This window comes from Somniosus microcephalus, chromosome 11 (assembly GCF_052327205.1).
Source record: "Somniosus microcephalus isolate GS21.2 chromosome 11, FLI_Smic_1.0, whole genome shotgun sequence".
In the NCBI taxonomy this organism is placed as follows: domain Eukaryota; kingdom Metazoa; phylum Chordata; class Chondrichthyes; order Squaliformes; family Somniosidae; genus Somniosus; species Somniosus microcephalus.
This window is the reverse complement of record NC_140997.1, coordinates 207,742,484-207,761,178: the sequence shown is the minus strand read 5'-3', so window position 1 is coordinate 207,761,178 and position 18,695 is coordinate 207,742,484. Positions and strand designations below refer to the sequence as shown.

The window sequence follows — 18,695 nt, the reverse complement described above, 5'->3', positions numbered from 1 at the left end:
ATTTTTGCCAGGAACAGCTTGCCAGAGCAGATTTGCTCTGATAACGGACCACAGTTTGTGTCCGAAGAGTTTCGAAGATTTATGAAAAGGAATGGGGTAAGTCATTACACATCCGCCCCGTATCATCCAGCCACAAATGGATTGGCTGAGAGGTTCGTACAAACCTTTAAAAAAGCAGCAAAGGCCATGTGCGATGACGACATTCCACTGCAGCATAAGGTGGACAATTTCCTGTTAGCCTACAGAAATGCGACACATGCAGTCACCAACCAGGCCCCGGCCATGATGTTCTTTAACCGAAGGTTGAGATCTCGTCTGGATTTGCTCAGACCAAATGTACGAAGAGATGTTGAGAATAAGCAATTCCAGCACATCAATGAGAAGCCGACAAGGAGCTTCAATGTAGGGCAACCAGTCTTGGCCCGCGACTACCGAACAGAGAAATGGCAACCAGGAACGATATGCACACGGCAGGGGCCACTAATGTACACAGTGGATGTTGGGGAGAACATTGTGAGACGCCATGCTGACCAGATCCTAGAGTCACAGGAACGAGTCAACCCCATGTCTCGGCCATACGTACCTGGTGAGGAACCCGACGTACAGGTCGTATCTACCTCAGAAACAATAGCATTGGAAGCTGATGAATCAACTGACGACAGGGTGTTAGAATCGCCTCCGCACCAAGAGCGAGACACTCGGGAAAGGCGTTATCCAGAAAAAAAATCAGGAAGCCTCCCCAAAGACTGAATTTATAAATAGACTATTTTCAGTTAATGTTGCATGTTAAAAGTGTTAATTGTAATTAGTTTGATATTTAATTGTTAAGAGTGTTATGGTACTGTTAATCTAAAAGGGGAGGAATTGTAATATATGTACCTTTAAGGGGGAGAACTACTTTTTACAGCTCCTGTATCCTGTAGTACCGGCAGTGACCACACCTGTATATAAACCCTGCGTAGTGATCTGTACAGTCAGTTGCAGTTTGAACCCTCATTCAGTAAACACCTGTTGATCGTTCCCTGCAGTCTTTTGCCTGATTATTGAAGGACACAACATTAAGATACCCGGATCTAACACTTACCTAAGGAAGGATATAATTGCCTTAGAGGGGGTGCAACGAAGGCTCACTAAATTGCTTCCTGGGATAAGAGGGTTGTCCTATGAGGAGAGATTGAGTAGATTGGGCCTATATTCTCTGGAGTTTACAAGAATGAGAGGTGATCTCATTGAAACATGTAAAATTCCTAGAAGACATGACAGCCTCTCAGCACCTACCCTGTTTCCCCAGGCTTGTGAGTCCACAACTTGGGGTCATAGTTTCAGGATAAGTGGTCAGCCATTTAGGACTAAGATGAGGCAAATTTCTTCACTTGGAGGGTGGCGAATCTTTGGAATTCTCTACCCCAGAGGGCTGTGGATGCTCAGTCGTCAAGAATATTCAAGGCAGGGATCGATAGATTTTTGGGCTGTAAGGGAATCAAGGGATATCAAGATAAGGTGGGAAAGTGGAGTTGAAGGTAGAAGATCAGCCATGATCTTATTGAATGGCGGAACAGGCTCGAGCGTCTGTATGGCCTACTCCTATTTCTTATGTCTTCCCAGTTTCCTGGCTGTGATTCACCCGTTTCCAAAACGCCACGGGGATGAAATTCCTCTTTTAATTAAAGCAACTTACTAATGAAATTGCATTCTCAGAAATTGACTACGCGTTCCAGCAATTTTACCAGCAGATCATTCGGGACAACAATGGGAAATCGCCTGCATTTTATTGAGAATTTCACCCCCCCCCCGCCCCCCGCCCTCCGTCCCCCCACCCCCCCAACTCTTGGTGCAGCTCAGACCGCAAGCTGGGGACCAGCAACCCAAAGCCGCTAGCTCCAACTGATGACTGCTACTCTTAAGTGGTGCAACTCATTCTAAGAAAATACGCAGTTTGGAAAAGGATTCAAGTCTGCCCAATGATTACTAAAATAAAATACAAATACTTACTGATTTTGGGGACTACAAATTGCTGCATCATCATCAGGATCATCGCAAAAGCTGTACGCTGAAATTGGGGAAGAAAAAAAAGACAAAAATATATTATCAAAATGGATATTCCTGAAAGTAAAAGTGCAGCTATCAGAATTTCCCAGCTAGGAGAATGCGCCATTTTACAAGATAAATTAATCGGGAACCAATCGATCTGTAATTTAACTAGAAGCTGAAATGCATTACGGGTTTCAGTTGCTCAACAGATTTTAAAGTTAGATCAAGATCCTCAGTCAGTTCAGTTTCCCACAATGGAACTCTTTAACCTCCAGCAGATTTAGTGACTTTATTTATTACCATCTGTAATGCCAAGTAGGCTTTAGTCCACTCTGAACTGTCTAGAACGTGTTCTCTCCAGTCAAAAGACAAGGATGCATTTCTTTTCCCACTGGATTTGTGCAAGTTTTAGTGTATGTCCAGTATCCCAGTTATTCTAGGTTTCCTTGATAACTGAAATATACTAATTGTGGATTAGTACTAACATGGTTATCTTTAGAATCTGTCCTAATAATTGGCAAAATTGCTCGAGTTAGAGGTTTGAAAAGTAGACTTATTTCTAATAATTATCCTATTTTTTTCTTTTTTCCCCCCATCCTCTCCTGAAGGTCGTGATTCTTGCTGGGGTACGGTGCTATGGAGCCTCATTGCTGATAGCGAGACCTTGCTGTGAGCATTTTGGCTGCTGCATTTCCTACATTACAACAGTGACCACACTTCAAAGTACTTAATTGGTTGTAAAGCACTTCGAGGGGTTTTGAGGTCATGAAAGACGCGATATAAACAGGAGTCTTTCTTTCGTGCAGGTGAGCATCTGAACAATGACAGATAGCGGAGGTGGGAAATTGCAGCAAAGTCCAATTCTGTCCTCGCCCAGATGGCCACACACTTGTAACACGGGGCACTGGAGCAGAGCCCCGGCTGATGTTTCTTCCACCCTAGCCCAGGGATACAATGGCCTATTGTAATAAACCCCACTCCAGCCCAGGCAAGATCAGCAGACTTGGTAGAGACCAGCAATCAAAGGGAGAGCTTCCTGATCAAATAAACTCAGCAGCACACCAGGAATTGTGTCATTAAGTCATCAGGGGGATCAAGTCTATTCTACTTTAAATGGGAATTTCTTACAGGACAAGAGGATTCTACCTGGCGTTGTTAACTGGACAAAAAAATATCGAGTCCCATTTTGCCAGCCAGGTTTCTTCGGCCGCAGCTTAGAGACCAAAAAACGCATGCAGTGCGATTTACAGCTAGCAGGACCCCTGTTAAATAGTAGGCCTGTGCATCCACCAGAACAAGTAGAAAAGGGCTTAGCTCGTCCCTCAGTCAAAGGACCCTTGTCAAATCACACTCTGACCACCAGGACAGGACAATGCTTACGTGTATTCACAAACCACTCCTAATAATAGTTAAAATGTTTTGTCAGCATGGACGGGAGTGCCCACATTCTCTAAACAATGGACAAACAAAAAGACTCATTAAATTTATAAAATACCCAGGTCAAATGGACTGCCTGCACACTTTTAAAATCTGGTTTGGCACCGTACTGAAATTGCACTTGAGTGTCAAGCTCAAGTGATGAGACAACCCAGTATTCTGGAGTCAGTTCATGTCATTAATCAGGAGTTATGTAGCTAATTTTGTGTCAGTGATAATATAACTGTACCCCTACATAAAGAACAAAACAAGACTTACATTTATATATAACAGAAACTGCTGGAAATACTCAGCAGGTCAGGCAGCATCTGTGGAGAGAGAAACAGAGTTAACGTTTCAGCTCGAGTACCCTTCGAAGGGTCATCGACCTGAAACGTTAACTCTGTTTCTCTCTCCACAGATGCTGCTTGACCTGCTGAGTATTTCCAGCAGTTTCTGTTTTTATTTCAGATTGTCAGCATCCGCAGTTTTTTGCTTTTGTACTTACCTTTATATCATGTTTTATGTTTCTCAAAAATCTCAAAATACTTCACGTTATTAACTACTTTGAGCGAGTATGTAAACAGATGTTTTGCACATCTTAAGTTAAGGTCCCACAAAAAATAATGAAATGAATGACTAGTTAATTTGCTTTTTGGCATTATTAGTTGAGAGAGAAATAATGGCCAGGACTGGCAACCCTGTTTGAAGACTCCCACAGGATCTTTAACATCCACCAGGACAAGTAGAAGAGGGCTTGTTTTATCCCTCATCCAAGGGTCAGCACCACTGACAATGCAGCATTTTCTCAGTACAGTACCAGAGTGCCAGCTGAGACTGTGTGCTCAAACCCTGGAACAGGCTTGAAACAACAACCAGGTGATCAAAAGTGAAAGTGCTACCAACTGAACCAAACTGATACTGCACCAGATTTCAGATTTTCAAGCGCCCAAATTACACAGTAGCCATGAATTCCACAACCAGCACTGAATGTTTTTTAAATTCATTCCTGGGATGTGGCATCGCTGGCAAAGCCAATATTTATTACAACTGAGTGGCTTGCTAGGCACTTCAAAGGGCAGTTAAGAGTCAACCACGTTGGTGCAGGACTAGGGTATCATATAAGCCAGACCAGGTAAGGACACCAGGATTCCTTCCCTAAAAGGACATTAGTGAACAAGATGGGTTTTTAATAATAATTCAACAACTTCATAGTCACTTTTCTTTCATAAACTGAATTTCCAGATTTTAAAAAAAATTATAAACTGAATTCCAATTCGCAAACGGCCATGGCAGGATTGGAACTCGCGTTGTCTGGATTACTAGTAACATAACCACTACTGTACCCTACCCTAATCTGCAGCTGCTTGAACTGAACAGTGTAAAATAATTCCAACTCTTCTTACCAGTGCCAGTTTCACAACAGTTGTCAGTTTCACAACAGTTGTCAATCAAAATGATTGATCTGATACTGAAGTGAATCAGGTTTGTGCTTTGAGTGAAATTATTTCACACAAAGTAAAACTCGAACGAAAAAAGGTTTTAAAAAAACCACAGTAAAGGCTAGAGCCAAATTCTATACCAGATAGCACAGGTATTGAACATTGCTGTTCAATATAGATACATATAGTCTGTTTTGAGAATTCAAAGCAAATGTCCCATGCTAATGTGGGAGAGGGTGGGATAGTCTGTTTAAAATAACATTAAAAAAAATACACTGCAATGCAAGGAAGGCTTTTTTGTTAAACAATGCACAGGTTATTGTGTAATGCCTACAGATTACTGAAAGTTTCAAACAAAGCAGCGAGTCACCCAAGTACGCACCAAACGAATACAGAAACAGCAAAGTATCTGGAACAAGATGCTACCTAAATCCTTATGGAGGCAAAATTCATTTCAATAGATCAGGCATGTAAAATCAAAGCTCCTCAACTGCAGAATAACCACGTGTGCAGACACATCTATGCTTGTTCTGCAGTTTTGTGATTGTTTAAAATGGTCATGATATTTTCAGACAGAACGTGGAATTCTTACAAGATTTAACCTGCCCAGGGACAAAGTCACAACCTTATTTTGAAAGTGATGTTTCGGTAATAAAAAAAACTGCCTAGGCTTCTTGAAAGTTTCAGAGTCAATATAAACAACTATACTTTAGTGTCTTTTACACTTCCAATTTTTCTTTTTTCCCCATTCCTATTCCTTTCCTGCTAAGCATACCACCCCACCCCACCTCCAGTACATTCCAGAAGACCAGTATTCAGCAGATGCAAACATGTTTATATCTGCTTTTGTTCCAATATGCTCCAGGACAGCTAAACTCTATAGATTTCCACACTTTTGGCACGTCAGTAGGAGTTTCAAATCCCGTCTGGAGTACAGCCCCTTTCAAATTTATTCTCACTTTCAACTGAACAATATTCTTAAATTACTTCCAAAAGGCCATCCAGTCGCCAGCATTTTCACAGAAGTACTTGATGGGGGCAGAGAGTAAAGGACTCATCATTAACCCTCGTCTCGGACAGCATTTACAGGCACTTTTACATTGGTTCTGGGAGAGTGATCCTAAAATGACCTCCCTGCTTCGCTCTTCTGCTTTCATAGTTAACTCTGTTGCTGGTCCCTTGTAGGCCTGTTGGAGGCTGACTGGGTAAATAGAGACCAGTTCCTCTGCGCATGTGCAGAGCATCCCAACCTCATGATGTAATTTCATGTCATGGCACAGCAGGAACTAATGGTGGGCTGGCTCGGTACATATGATGCCTGTGCCAGGCAAACATAGCCAGCTTGGCATGGCTAACTGTCCAGAGGAATAGATGGTTATTCCAAACACAGTTTGTGAGATCCCTGATAAAAAGTTGGTCTCGACTTCCATTTGCTATAAGGAGATTGGATCAATGCATCCACAGTATTCTACAAAGACAAAAATGATAAAAAAAATACAAAAAAAGCATTGCACTGGAAGCACTTGCCCAATGGGAACTTATAAATGCCCATGTGTGGTGTTGTCTCAACTGTGATCGGGACTGACTTGCTTCCTTCCAAACGTCCAAGTATTAATTCCTTCTCTGCCCCCCCCCCCCTCCACCTCCACAACCACCCTCCTGCTCCCTTCCTCCAAGCAAGGGCAGAGTTAAGGTACCTCGTATCGTCACAAAGGGCTCTAGGGGAAACACTAAATCTGCAACCTCCACCACGTGCTGTAGCGCTAATCAGAGACCCAAGATACCCACGGTTTAAAATGGGGGAATCAGGCACCTTATGTTTAGTACGATAGCAAAATACTGCAGATGTTGGAAATCCGAAATAACAACAGAAAATGCTGGAAAAACTCAGCAGGTCAGGCAACATCCGTGGAGAGAAATTCGAGTTGACGTTTCGGGTCGAACCCTTCTTCAAAACTGGAAAGAAAAGAAACTAGATCGAAGGCAGGGCTGCGATCGGACAAAAGAATAAAAGAAACAAAAGAAGTAAGAGAGATTAGAAGCTAGACGAGATGGTAATAGGCTGAGATTAGGTGTAAAGTGTACTGGCAGGGCAAGAGATAGCTGCCAGGTGTGAGAGAGAAACAGTTTTCCACGATCAAGTTCTTGATATTGAAGAGTGCCCTCATCGGCAGGGGTACCACAAGTCTGCTACTGAAAGACTCCAACATAAAAACACGTCTCCTCTTCGCACAGCTTTTGGCCCTGAATTTGTGGTCGGTATGACGGGGTACTCTCAAGTACGTCGTCGTACTGCCTTTGAAACTGACCGCAACTTCGGGCTTTGGCCCATGCGGAAATCCCAAAGTTGGGGTCTGTCAATGAGAGCTCCAAAACTGGCTACGCTGTGCCCTCCACCTACTGCCCCTCCACAGAGCCGGCAATCAGTAAAATCTCGTAAATCATTGAAACTGACAAAACCCTTCGGCTCTTCTGCAGTAACTACGCTGTCAAATTCCCCACTAAAAGTTAGACCCAAAGGGATTAGGTGTAACTGGGGCTTTAACAACATACTGACTGCTAAACAAATGTTAAGGACATGGAAAACTAATTTTAATTTTGTGCAGTGTGAAATTTGTCCAATTTAACAAAAATTTTAATTTTTAAGAAACTTTTCAAAAAATAATTTAATTTTTAAAAATAGTTTGTACATCTTTATTTCAGGTTTGCCTTTTCCCCCCATGCAATAACTCAAATCCTTCTTTTGCTCTCTCTAACTATTTTAAAAAGTTAGAATTTTAAGGGCTTTTACTCACTTCCTTGTTTACTATCTGTGAGAATTCTGCCTTTTGATTGGCTGCTTAGACAGCCTGTTGACACCACAGCAGTTCGAACATTGGAATCCCCACTAACCTCCATTCATTTGAATTGAAGGTCGTAATACTCGAAGTTCTCGACACGGGGATCGCAAGATCCCTTCGGGGCCAGCAGCATACGCCTTCACTTTGCTGCTGACTTCAAATTCTGGGCCTTCATATTTTCTTAGTGAATAAAATGCTTGTTACTGGTGTTTTATTTGTCTTCATTGCTGACTAGGGTTCTGGTGAACCATATATGCAAGATCAAAATTTGGGGACTCTAGATTATCTATAACTTTCCATTAACTGTTTGGGGGGGGGGGGGGGGGCTCCCTCCATTATGACAGACAATAGAGGTTACCCCACTGTCGGTGGAACACAACAGAGAAATTTAGAGTAAATAGAAGATTATTAAGAGCAACACTAATCCCAGGGGCTGCATCAGGTGGTTCCACAATATAAGTGGGGTATTATTCACTTTGGTTGAGTGGGCGTTAGTCCAGAGCCAGGCTAATCACAGTGGGTCAAAAGACATACCCCACAGGAAATCCTGTAGAACACTTCTCTTTATTTAGAAAAGGGTGAGTTCTGCAACAATACCATGGTACTGATCACAACTCTTGCTACAAATTATGTAGAATAATTAAAACCAAGTTTAATAATGGGGAACTGTAAAAATTAACACTGCAGTAGGTTTCTTTAGCCAGTCCATTTGCAGCACTGCATGGGATATAAATTGCTACAGGAGCTGGGCGAATAAAAGAGAACAATTGAGTGCGTTAGGAGTTCTCTTTTCCCCCTATCTGCTGGCTCCCATGTGGAGTCAATACTGAGAGGACAGAAGGGGAAACCAATTAGCAAGTTAAAAAAGGGTGTAATTGAGCATCTGGCAGAGGGTGGTGCCAGGGCAAGTCTCAACAACAAACTATGCTTCCCCACCCAAATTCAATTGCAGGGTGCTCGTCAAGCAATTTTGTTACTTAAGAAATGCAGGAAGTAGCTTTGTGTTGACCTACTTTTGTTGCAATATTAATTAAGGAGTCAATTACTGCTGTAAGGAGGGATGATATATTAGCAGGTTCCTCTAATGAGGCCATATGGGTAGAACTTAAAAACAAAAAGGGGGCAAGCACGTTGCTGGGAGTGTATTATAGGCCCCCAAACAAACAGTCAGGGGGAGATAGAGGAACAGATATGTAGGCAAATCTCAGAAAAGTGCGAAAATAATAGGGTAATAATAGTGGGGGATTTCAACTTCCCCAATATAAATTGGGACAGTCAGAGTGTGAAAGGCATAGAGGGTGCAGAATTCTTAAAGTGCATCCAGGAGAGCTTTTTGAGCCAACATGTAGAAAGTCCTACAAGAGAGGGGGCGGTACTGGACCTAATTCTGGGGAATGTAGCCGGGCAAGTGGTGGAAGTGTCAGTAGGAGAGCATTTTGGCGACAGTGACCATAATTCGGTGAGATTTAAGGTGGTCATGGAAAAAGACAAAGACGGCCCGGAAATAAGGGTTCTAAATTGGGGGAAGGCCGATTTTAATATGATAAGGCAGGATCTGGCCAAAGTGGACTGGGAGCAGCTGCTTATAGGAAAATCCACATCAAAACAGTGGAAGACTTTCAGAAGGGAAATAGAGAGAGTACAACGCCAACATGTTCCTGTAAAGGTCAAGGGTGGGACCAACAAGCAAAGGGAACCTTGGATGACAAGGGATATACAAAAATGCATTAGAAATAAAAGGGGGGCTTTTGGCAGTTACAAAAGACTAAAGACGGAAGAAGCCCTAGAGGAGTATAAAAAGTGCAGGGGCATACTTAAAAAAGAAATTAGGAGGGCGAGGAGGGGCCATGAAATAACACTGGCGAGCAAAATAAAGGAAAATCCTAAGATGTTTTATAAGTATATTAAGGGCAAGAGGATAACCAGGGAAAGGGTAGGGCCCATTAGGGACCAAAGTGGCAATCTGTGTGTAGAGCCAGAGGATGTAGGCGGGGTTTTAAATGAATTTTTTGCATCTGTGTTCACTATGGAGAAAGACGATGCAGACATAGAAATCGGGCAAGGGGACTGTGACATACTTGAACATATTAGCATCGAGAGGGAGGAGGTGCTAGCGGTTTTAGCAGGCCAAAAAGTGGATAAATCCCCAGGCCCGGACGAGATGTATCCCAGGCTGCTGTGGGAGGCAAAGGAGGAGATTGCAGGGGCTCTGACACAAATTTTCAGAACCTCTCTGGCCACAGGGGATGTACCAGAGGACTGGAGAACAGCTAACGTAGTACCATTATTCAAGAAGGGTAGCAGGGATGAACCAGGGAATTACAGGCCAGTGAGTCTAACATCTGTGGTGGGGAAATTATTGGAAAAAATTCTGAGGGACAAAATTAATCTCCACTTGGAGAGGCAAGGATTAATCGGGGATAGTCAGCATAGCTTTGTCAAGGGTAAATCATGTCTGACAAATCTGATTGAATTTTTCGAGGGGGTGACTACGGGGGTAGATGAGGGAAATGCTGTGGATGTGGTTTACATGGACTTCAGTAAAGCTTTTGACAAAGTCCCGCATAGGAGACTGGTCAAGAAGGTAAGAGCCCATGGGATCCAGGGTGCCTTGGCGCGTTGGATCCTAAACTGGCTGAGTGGCAGGAGGCAGAGGGTGATGGTCGAAGGTTGCTTTTGTGACTGGAAGCCTGTGTCCAGTGGGGTACCTCAGGGATCGGTGCTGGGTCCCTTGTTGTTTGTGATCTACATAAATGGTTTGGATGAGAATGTAAAAGGTATGATCAGTAAGTTCGCAGATGACACGAAAATTGATGGGGTGGTAAATTGCGAGGAGGAAAGCCTCAGGCTACAGGACGATATAAACGGGTTGGTCAGATGGGCGGAAAAGTGGCAAATGGAATTTAACCCTGAAAAGTGCGAGGTGATGCATTTTGGACGGACAAATAAGGCAAGGGAATACACAATGAGTGGTAGGACCCTAGGAAGTACAGAGGGTCAGAGGGACCTTGGTGTACATGTACATAGATCCCTGAAGGCAGCGGAGCAGGTAGATAAGGTGGTTAAAAAGGCATATGGGATACTTGCCTTCATTAGCCGAGGCATAGGATATAAGAGCAGGGAGGTTATGATGGAGCTGTACAAAACGCTGGTGAGGCCACAGCTGGAGTACTGTGTGCAGTTCTGGTCGCCTCACTATAGGAAGGATGTGATTGCTTTGGAGAGGGTGCAGAGAAGATTCACTAGGATGTTACCTGGGATGGAGCGCCTCAGCTATGAAGAGAGGCTGGACAGGCTGGGGTTGTTTTCCTTGGAGCTGGGAAGGCTGAGGGGGGACCTGATTGAGGTGTACAAAATGATGAGGTGCATAGATAGGGTAGATAAAGAGGAACTTTTCCCCTTAGTGGGGGGGTCAATAACAAGGGGGCATAGATTCAGGGTAAGGGGCAGGAGATTTAGAGGGGATTTGAGGAGGAACTTTTTCACCCAGAGGGTGGTTGGAATGTGGAATTCAATGCCTGAAAGGGTGGTAGAGGCAGGAACCCTCACAACATTCAAGAAGCATTTGGATGAGCACTTGAAATGCCATTGCATACAAGGCTATGGACCAAATGCTGGAAAATGGGATTAGACTGGACAGGGATGGTTGGGCGGCGCAGACACGATGGGTCGAAGGGCCCCTTTCTGTGCTGTAAAACTCTATGACTCTACTTCCTGCACTTCACGAGCTGCAAAATCACAGCACTGTTTGAAAACCCATAATTGAATAATCTAGACACATGCTCATCACAATTTTCAAGAAAACTCCATATAGACCTTGTCCAAAAGTTATCTTAAACTCAAAACTACTTATTTTAACAAATCACTAAAGGGCAGGGTGGAGAATGTCTCCTCTTATGAGTTATGTCGACCTCCCTTCTCATCCCTTCCCCTGATGCTCCAAATCCTGGAATTTCCCCAATGCCTTCATCTTCTCCTACTGGAGGTCTGATTATAGATTGTTCGTATTTTTAAAAAAAATGAAAAGTACTTCCCTGTGTGCCTGATTGTTAAAAACTAAAAATTAATGACAGGCTCAAAGTTTTTACAACTATCCTACCTACAGTATCTAAGTGGCTAAGAAACATGCCTAAGACAGCTTAGATTCAGATGCCTGGCTCAGCATAAAAAGACACCAGCTCTAGAAGTCCCACTAAGTAAAGTCTGAAAAATTGAGCCGCTGATGCCTGATTTCCTCATATTGCTTATGCAACCCCCCAAATAGCCAGCAAAGTTAATTGCTGCGAGAAAACCTGCAAGAAGTTGACCAAACTGTTGGGTTTAGGCCATTGATGCGCTGTCAGTAAACCAGCAATGATTTTCCTCAACTTCAACTGATTCAATTCTTAACCAACATGCTCACTGACCTACATTGGTTCCCGGTCCAGCAACAACTCTTAAAATTCTCATCCTTGCTTTCAGATCCCTCCATGGAGTCACCCCTCACCATCTCAGTAACCTCCTCCAGACCTACAACCCTCCGAGATCTCTGCACTCCTTCAATTCTGGCCTCTTGTGCATCCCTAATTTTCTTCACTCCACCCATTGGCGGCCGTGCCTTCAGCTGCTGAGGCCCTAAGCTCTGGAATTCCCTCCCTAAACCTCTCCGCCTCTCTCCCCTCTCGTTAAGACATTCATTAAAACCTACCTGTTTGACCAAGCATCTGGTCACCTGTCCCAATATCTCACATGGGCTCGGTGTCAAATTTGATAATTGCTCCTGTGAAGCACCTTGGGACATTTTACTATGTTAAAGGCGCTATATAAATGCAAGTTGTTGTTAACAGATAAACTCAATAGAGCAACAAGTTTCCAAATTTGGATATGTTGTGTTCTCAATTTGTAGGAATACTCCAGGAGAATATCCTTTTCTTCTTAAATTTATAGGTATTTTGTTCTGGTCAAGTTGAGGAATGCCAGCGCTGGGAAGTCAAAGTCGATTTCCCAATTTATCACCCAGTGTCCGCATATAACAACAACAACTTGCATTTATATAGTGCCTTTAATGTGGCAAAACATCCCAAGGTGCTTCACAGCAGCGTTATCAGACACCGAGCCACGTAAGGAGATATTAGGGCAAGTGATCAAAAGCTTGGTCAAAGAGGTAGGTTTTAATGAGCACCTTAAATGAGAGAGCAATAGAGAAGCGGAGAGATTTAGACTGGGAATGCCAGAGCTAAGGGCCTAAGACAGCTGAAACCACGGACACCAATAGAGGTGCGAAGGAAATCGGGGATGCACAAGGGGCCAAATCAGGCAGAACGTGGCCAGCTACACAGCAAAATGCTCTCTACTTTGCCAAAATCACATGCCTTTCTTAATTTTCACACTGCAATCCTGATGCAGTTGTGCCAAACTTTGGGTAGTTTTAAGCTGTAAACTCACACCTACTAAAGGCGTAGTCGCTAAAGTTCATTTCATGTAGAATCTTGCAGCCAGCAGTATTATCTTAGGAGTGCAGGCTATAGCTGATCAAGTCCTAGAGGCAAAAAGTCAGTCGTCTTAATCATACGAGATACCCATCCAACCTAATAGTTAAGATGCAGACTGAATATAGGGGATTTTCTATGTTGCAAGGCAGACTATATATTATTTATGTTCGTTTACACTGGTTATACTGTTGAGCACACAATCATGGCAGAATAGAACAGAAACATATTTCTGAGCAGGAAGAAATAAGCAAAACTGGCAGCACAGAAGCTTGACACACAGAAAGTGAATAGGTCAAAGATTCAGAGTTGAACATATTCATCCACCACAGCAGCATTGGGACATATTAAAAGAGAAATCAAACATTTCTTTCAATTACATGAGAAGGAAAGCCACATGGTAATAAAGCTGGCACCAGGCATTCAGGACTCTAGATGCTAACTCTGGACAACAGATTTCACTAGTGAGTCAACAGCGTTATACCAAAGCATGGTTCACATTAGTGTGACCACCACATCCATCATGGTAGAAAATATGCAGCTGTTTAACTTGGCTCCTGGGCAAAGGGCATTCCTTGTATGTTGCCCAGGCTAGCCAAATTGCTACACGGACAGTCATCTCAAAGCAATTGGAGGAGATTTTATTTCCTTTTAATTGCAGCAAGGAATGTAAGCCACAAGAAATATTTCATGTTTCCTGCAAATGTTCTCCTTTCCTACAGGTCTAGAGGCAGCAGTCACTCACTCCTCAGGTCATTTTGTGTGCGTGTGTGGAGCCTCGGCATTGAGTATGCAAGCTATTTGACTAGATGGACCATCACAGCTGACCCCAATCCTGGGTCAAGGATCAGGGGCAGAAATGCTGGCGGATTTCCTCCTCTTCACGAACAAACACAGCAGCCTGGTTAAGATTTACAGCCAACTAATCACAGGCGGGGAGCGGCGGATCGAACCGAGTACCTTCGCTGATTTACAAGGCTCAGCTCTCACGGATAAGCTATTTAGGGAGCCAACTTTTCTTTAAAATATATCTTCTAATATAACCTGGATTCAAAAAACCTGGGCGGGGGGAAAAAGCAATAAGGTTAAAAAAAAACGAAATAATTCATTAAAGGCGGTCTTGAGTCATATTTAATTAAAGAGAGAGCTAAACAACATCTTAACAAAGAGACTTGAACATAACCCCGCCTCTGGAGAACACCAAGGCGGACGAGGAGCTTTCAAGTCGCCGTGGAACATTATTAATTATAAACTGATGTTTTAGACTGTGGAAAGAAAAACTCACCGAAAGGTAAAAATATCACTAAACACCACAGGACGCTAGCAGTGAACAAGCATGTAGACGCCATTGACTTAGACCAACCCTTTAACTTCTCAGCTCAGCTCCTAAAGGGCACACAGCCGAAACCCGGCCAGACGGCGCCCCCAGCCAAGTCACTACTCAAAGACACACGAACCCCTGCACCGTCCGCCTGCAAATAGACTACTAAAAAAAAATCATAGGCGTCGGCTGACGAACTCGCTCCCAGTTGTGAGAAGTATCCTACAGTGAGTCATCCCTGAAGGGGTTCTCCATAAACATCTCAAAAGTTCAAACAGTGCCTCCCAGAGCTCACAGATGAAAATTACAGTATTATTTGACAAGCAGATAGGCTTTTAAACAAGGTACCCAATTATTATTTTTATTTATATATATATAATCACATCACACCGTGTCTCTGCAATATATTCTAAAGTAGAGTCAACACCAACAACACAACTTACATTTATATTGTATATTTAACGTTAATTAAAACATCCCAAGGGGCTTCACAGGTAATATTGGGAGGGATGACCAAAAGCTTCATCCAGGAGGTGGGTTTTACAGAGGTTCTTAAAGGAGGAGAGAGAGGTGGAGTGGCGGAGAAGTTTGGAGAGGGAATTCTAGAGTTTAGGGCCTAGATGGCTGATGGCATAGCCGCCAATGGTGGGTTGAAGGAAGTGGAGAATGCACAAGAGGCCAGAGTTGGAGAAAGACAGAGTTTTTGGAGGGTTGTAGAGCTGGAGGTGGGGGCCATTGGAACATGAGGATGAGAATTGTAAAATTGTGGCATTGGTGGCCCATGAATCAATGTAGGTCAGTAACCAAAGGGGTGATGGGTGAACGGGACTTGCCGCAAGTTAGGATAGGGCAGCAGATTTTTGGATGAGCTCAAGTTTACGCCTAGCAGATTTTAATAGGCACTTTTACAAGTGTATTTGGACTTTCAGAAGGCATTCGACAAAGTGCCACACAAGAGGCTTGTTAAGAAGATGGTAGCCCATGGAATTAAGGGGACAGGGTCGGTGTGGATACAGAATTGGCTCAGTGACGAGATGCAGTGGGTGATGGATGTTTTTCAGACTGGGAGATGGTTTGCAGTGGTGTTCCACAAGGGTCAGTTTACTCTTCAATTTTTACAAACGACGTAGATTCGGGTGTAGGGAACAGCATTATAAAGTTTGCAGATGATACGAAACTTGGCACCGTAGTTGATAGTCATGTGGATAGTTGTAGACTTCAGGATGACATAGACAGGATGGTTAAATGGGCAGGAGCATGGTAGAAGGAGTTAAATGTGGAGACGTGTGAAGTGATGCACTTTGGGAGGACTAATATAGAAAGATAGTATACTATAAATGGCACAATTTTGAAAAGGGTAGATGAGCAGAAAGAACTTGGTGTGCATATACACAAATCCTTAAAGGTGGCAGGGCACGTTGATAAGGTGGTTAAAAAAGCATTTGGGTTACTTGGGTTTATAAATAGAGGAATAGACTATAAAAGCAAAGAGCTCATGCTAGAACTTTATAAATCACTGGTTAGGCCTCAGCTGGAGTATTGGGGACAATTCTGGGCGCCAGAATTCAAATTTGTTATTGTCAGCAGTTTGTGTAACTTCTTGTACACCTACGTCAGGAGATATTTCGTCTACTGTGGTTATCTTACGTTATGGGATCATAGCATGGGAACTGTTGGTTGACTGTGTCTGTCTATCTTGGAATGGTTAGGAGGTTTCTTGGTTTGGGGAAACATTGAAATCTATTGACATACAGGCACAAAAGCAGGCTCAAATTCCCATAATATAATGAATGATTTAAAGAAGACGTAAAGCCTAGTTTAGTTAGAATGTTCTCGGAGCGAGTCTGGACAAGCTCACGTGTTACTACAAGGCTATTTTGATTTTGATCACACTGAAACCATATAGATGTTGACAGGTTGAATCTCTTATTTTACTGTGCTATAATTATAATTTTTTTATTTTAACTCTTTACTTGTTGTATTGTAGCTTCTTTTATAACTGCAATAAAACACATATACGGAAACTCTTGTTTAAACGGCACCGGAATTCTCTATTAACCGGCAAAATTCATACTCCGAAAACACCTCAATAACCGGAAATGTTGCCGAGTCTGAGTCCGAGTCTCCCGCGGTGGCCGAATTAGTCAATGGGGATAACTCTCCAAACTGCCACTACTCGGCTTCTTGGCGCTGTCGGAAGTCGGAACACCTCAATAACAGGGGTTTGGCTCTTTGTTTGTTAAAAATAGCCTCGGTAGATAACCCTCTCCGTCATCCGGAATTTTTAATCAACCGGCACCATCCCGGTCCCGTCAGTGCCGGATACCAGAGAGTTTCCTGTACTTTGTACAAGGCTCCCTCAAGTCTTTGAATACCAAAGACCAAATCTCATAGAAATTACTCGCACTAACGTGGGGCCTCGAGGTGCAACTTGTATATGTGTATGTGTTTAGGCAGTTCAAATCAAATCAAATCAACTTTTATTGTCATTGTTAGTGCACAAGTGCAGTACAACGAAATGTAGGCTTGCGGCTCCCGAGAGTGTACATTTGGATTAAGACATTTAAATATTCAACAGTTGTAGCTGTTAACAAGTTTTTGGGTCGTAGGAGACCTATGTAATAGTCCAGGGACAGTACTGTGGTGGGTTCACAGATGGACTCACAGGGTGGATTGTTTAACGTGGTAAAACATGTGGGTTCCTTAACGTAGCTACACAAACACACAATTTGGGTTGTGTAACGTAGCAAGAGATATCCTCGCATGGTTTCACAATTTTGAACTAAAAAGAAAAATGAGGGACGGCAGATGCAGCCTTTGTGTGAGATTGAAGACAAAATGTAGGTAGAGATTGAAATGTTCAAAAATAAAGCACAGAAGGAGGAGGAGAGGTTAACATCAGTCCTTTCACAGCAGATGAAGTGCACCAAAATAGTGACAGGCTGCTCCCAAGGCTAATGCATCCGATGTGGAGGCCTGGAATGGATCAGACTGCAAATGCTATTATTAATGACTGCCTCACATGTGCCCAGTATAGCCATGTCCAAGCATCCATGGCCCGTGGAGACATTTTCAGATTGATTACATTGGCCTGTTTCAAATGGCACAGAAGGGTGACCAGTGTGTCTGGTTATAATTGACTGTTTTTCCAAATGGGGTTAAGTAACAAACATCAGAAATTGTAAATTGGTTTAAGAGAAAAAGGACAATTTAGTCTATGATCGAACAAAAAAGGAGAATGGGGAAGATTCTGTCCCTTTTCTACTGTTACAAGTTGCTGTAGTTCTTTTGCTTTCAGCGTACTGTCTCTTTAAAAAGCCTGCGTGAATGTTTTGGTACCACTGCGGTGGCTCTGCCCTCTTTTCAATATGTAAGAAAATTACAAAGATTTTGTTTAAGAACATAAGAATCAGGAGCAGGAGCAGGAGTTGGCCATATGACCCCTCGCGCCTGCTCTGCCATTCAGTAAGATCATGGCTGATCTTCCACCTCAACTCCACTTTCCCACCTGATCCCCATATCCCTTGATTCCCCTAGAGTCCAAAAATCTATCTATCTCAGCCTTGAATATACTCAATGACTCTACCCTTTGGGGTAGAGAATTCCAAAGACTCACAAACATCTGAGTGAAGAAATTCCTCTTCATCTTAGTCTTAAATAATCGACCCCTTATCCTGAGACTATGCCCCTTAGTTCTAGACTCTCCAGCCAGGGGAAACAACCTCTCAGCATCTACCCTGTAAATCCCCTCAGAATCTTATATGTTTCAATGAGATCACCTCTCATTCTTCTAAACTCCAGAGAGTATAGGCCAAATCTGCTCAATCTCTCCTCACATAGGACAACCCTCTCATCCCAGGGATCAATCTAGTAAACCTTCGTTGCACCGTCTCTAAGGCATGTATGTCCTTTCTCAGATAAGGAGACCAAAACAGTGCACAGTACTCCAGGTGTGGTCTCACCAAAGCCTTGCACAACTGTAGTAAGACTTCCTTACTCTTGTATTCCAACCCCCTTGCAATAAAGGCCAACATGCTTTTGGAAAGATGTCTGATGAAAGAACAAAAAGAAAGATGATGTAATTTATTGGGTTTTTGTAAGCACATGCTATTTTGATAATTTTATCTGTTCTGTATTGTGTTACGTTTAAGATATTGCTGAATTAAATTAGAGTTGA

At 43.0% G+C, this 18,695-nt stretch overlaps 1 protein-coding gene across 1 annotated transcript in view; it reads right to left on the bottom strand.

Annotated features, from left to right (window-relative positions):
* Nucleotides 1–14,791, bottom strand: part of LOC147111162 (uncharacterized) — a 91,518-nt gene extending 76,727 nt beyond the window's left edge. Inside the window, exons 1-2 of the mRNA XM_086001778.1 lie at nt 14,483–14,791; nt 1,993–2,050 (exon numbers count right to left, since the gene is read on the bottom strand). Coding sequence (XP_085857904.1) covers nt 1,993–2,050; nt 14,483–14,546 — 122 coding nt within the window. The 5' untranslated portion in view covers nt 14,547–14,791. The remainder of the gene's footprint in view (nt 1–1,992; nt 2,051–14,482) is intronic.
* Between the last annotated feature and the right edge of the window lie 3,904 nt (nt 14,792–18,695).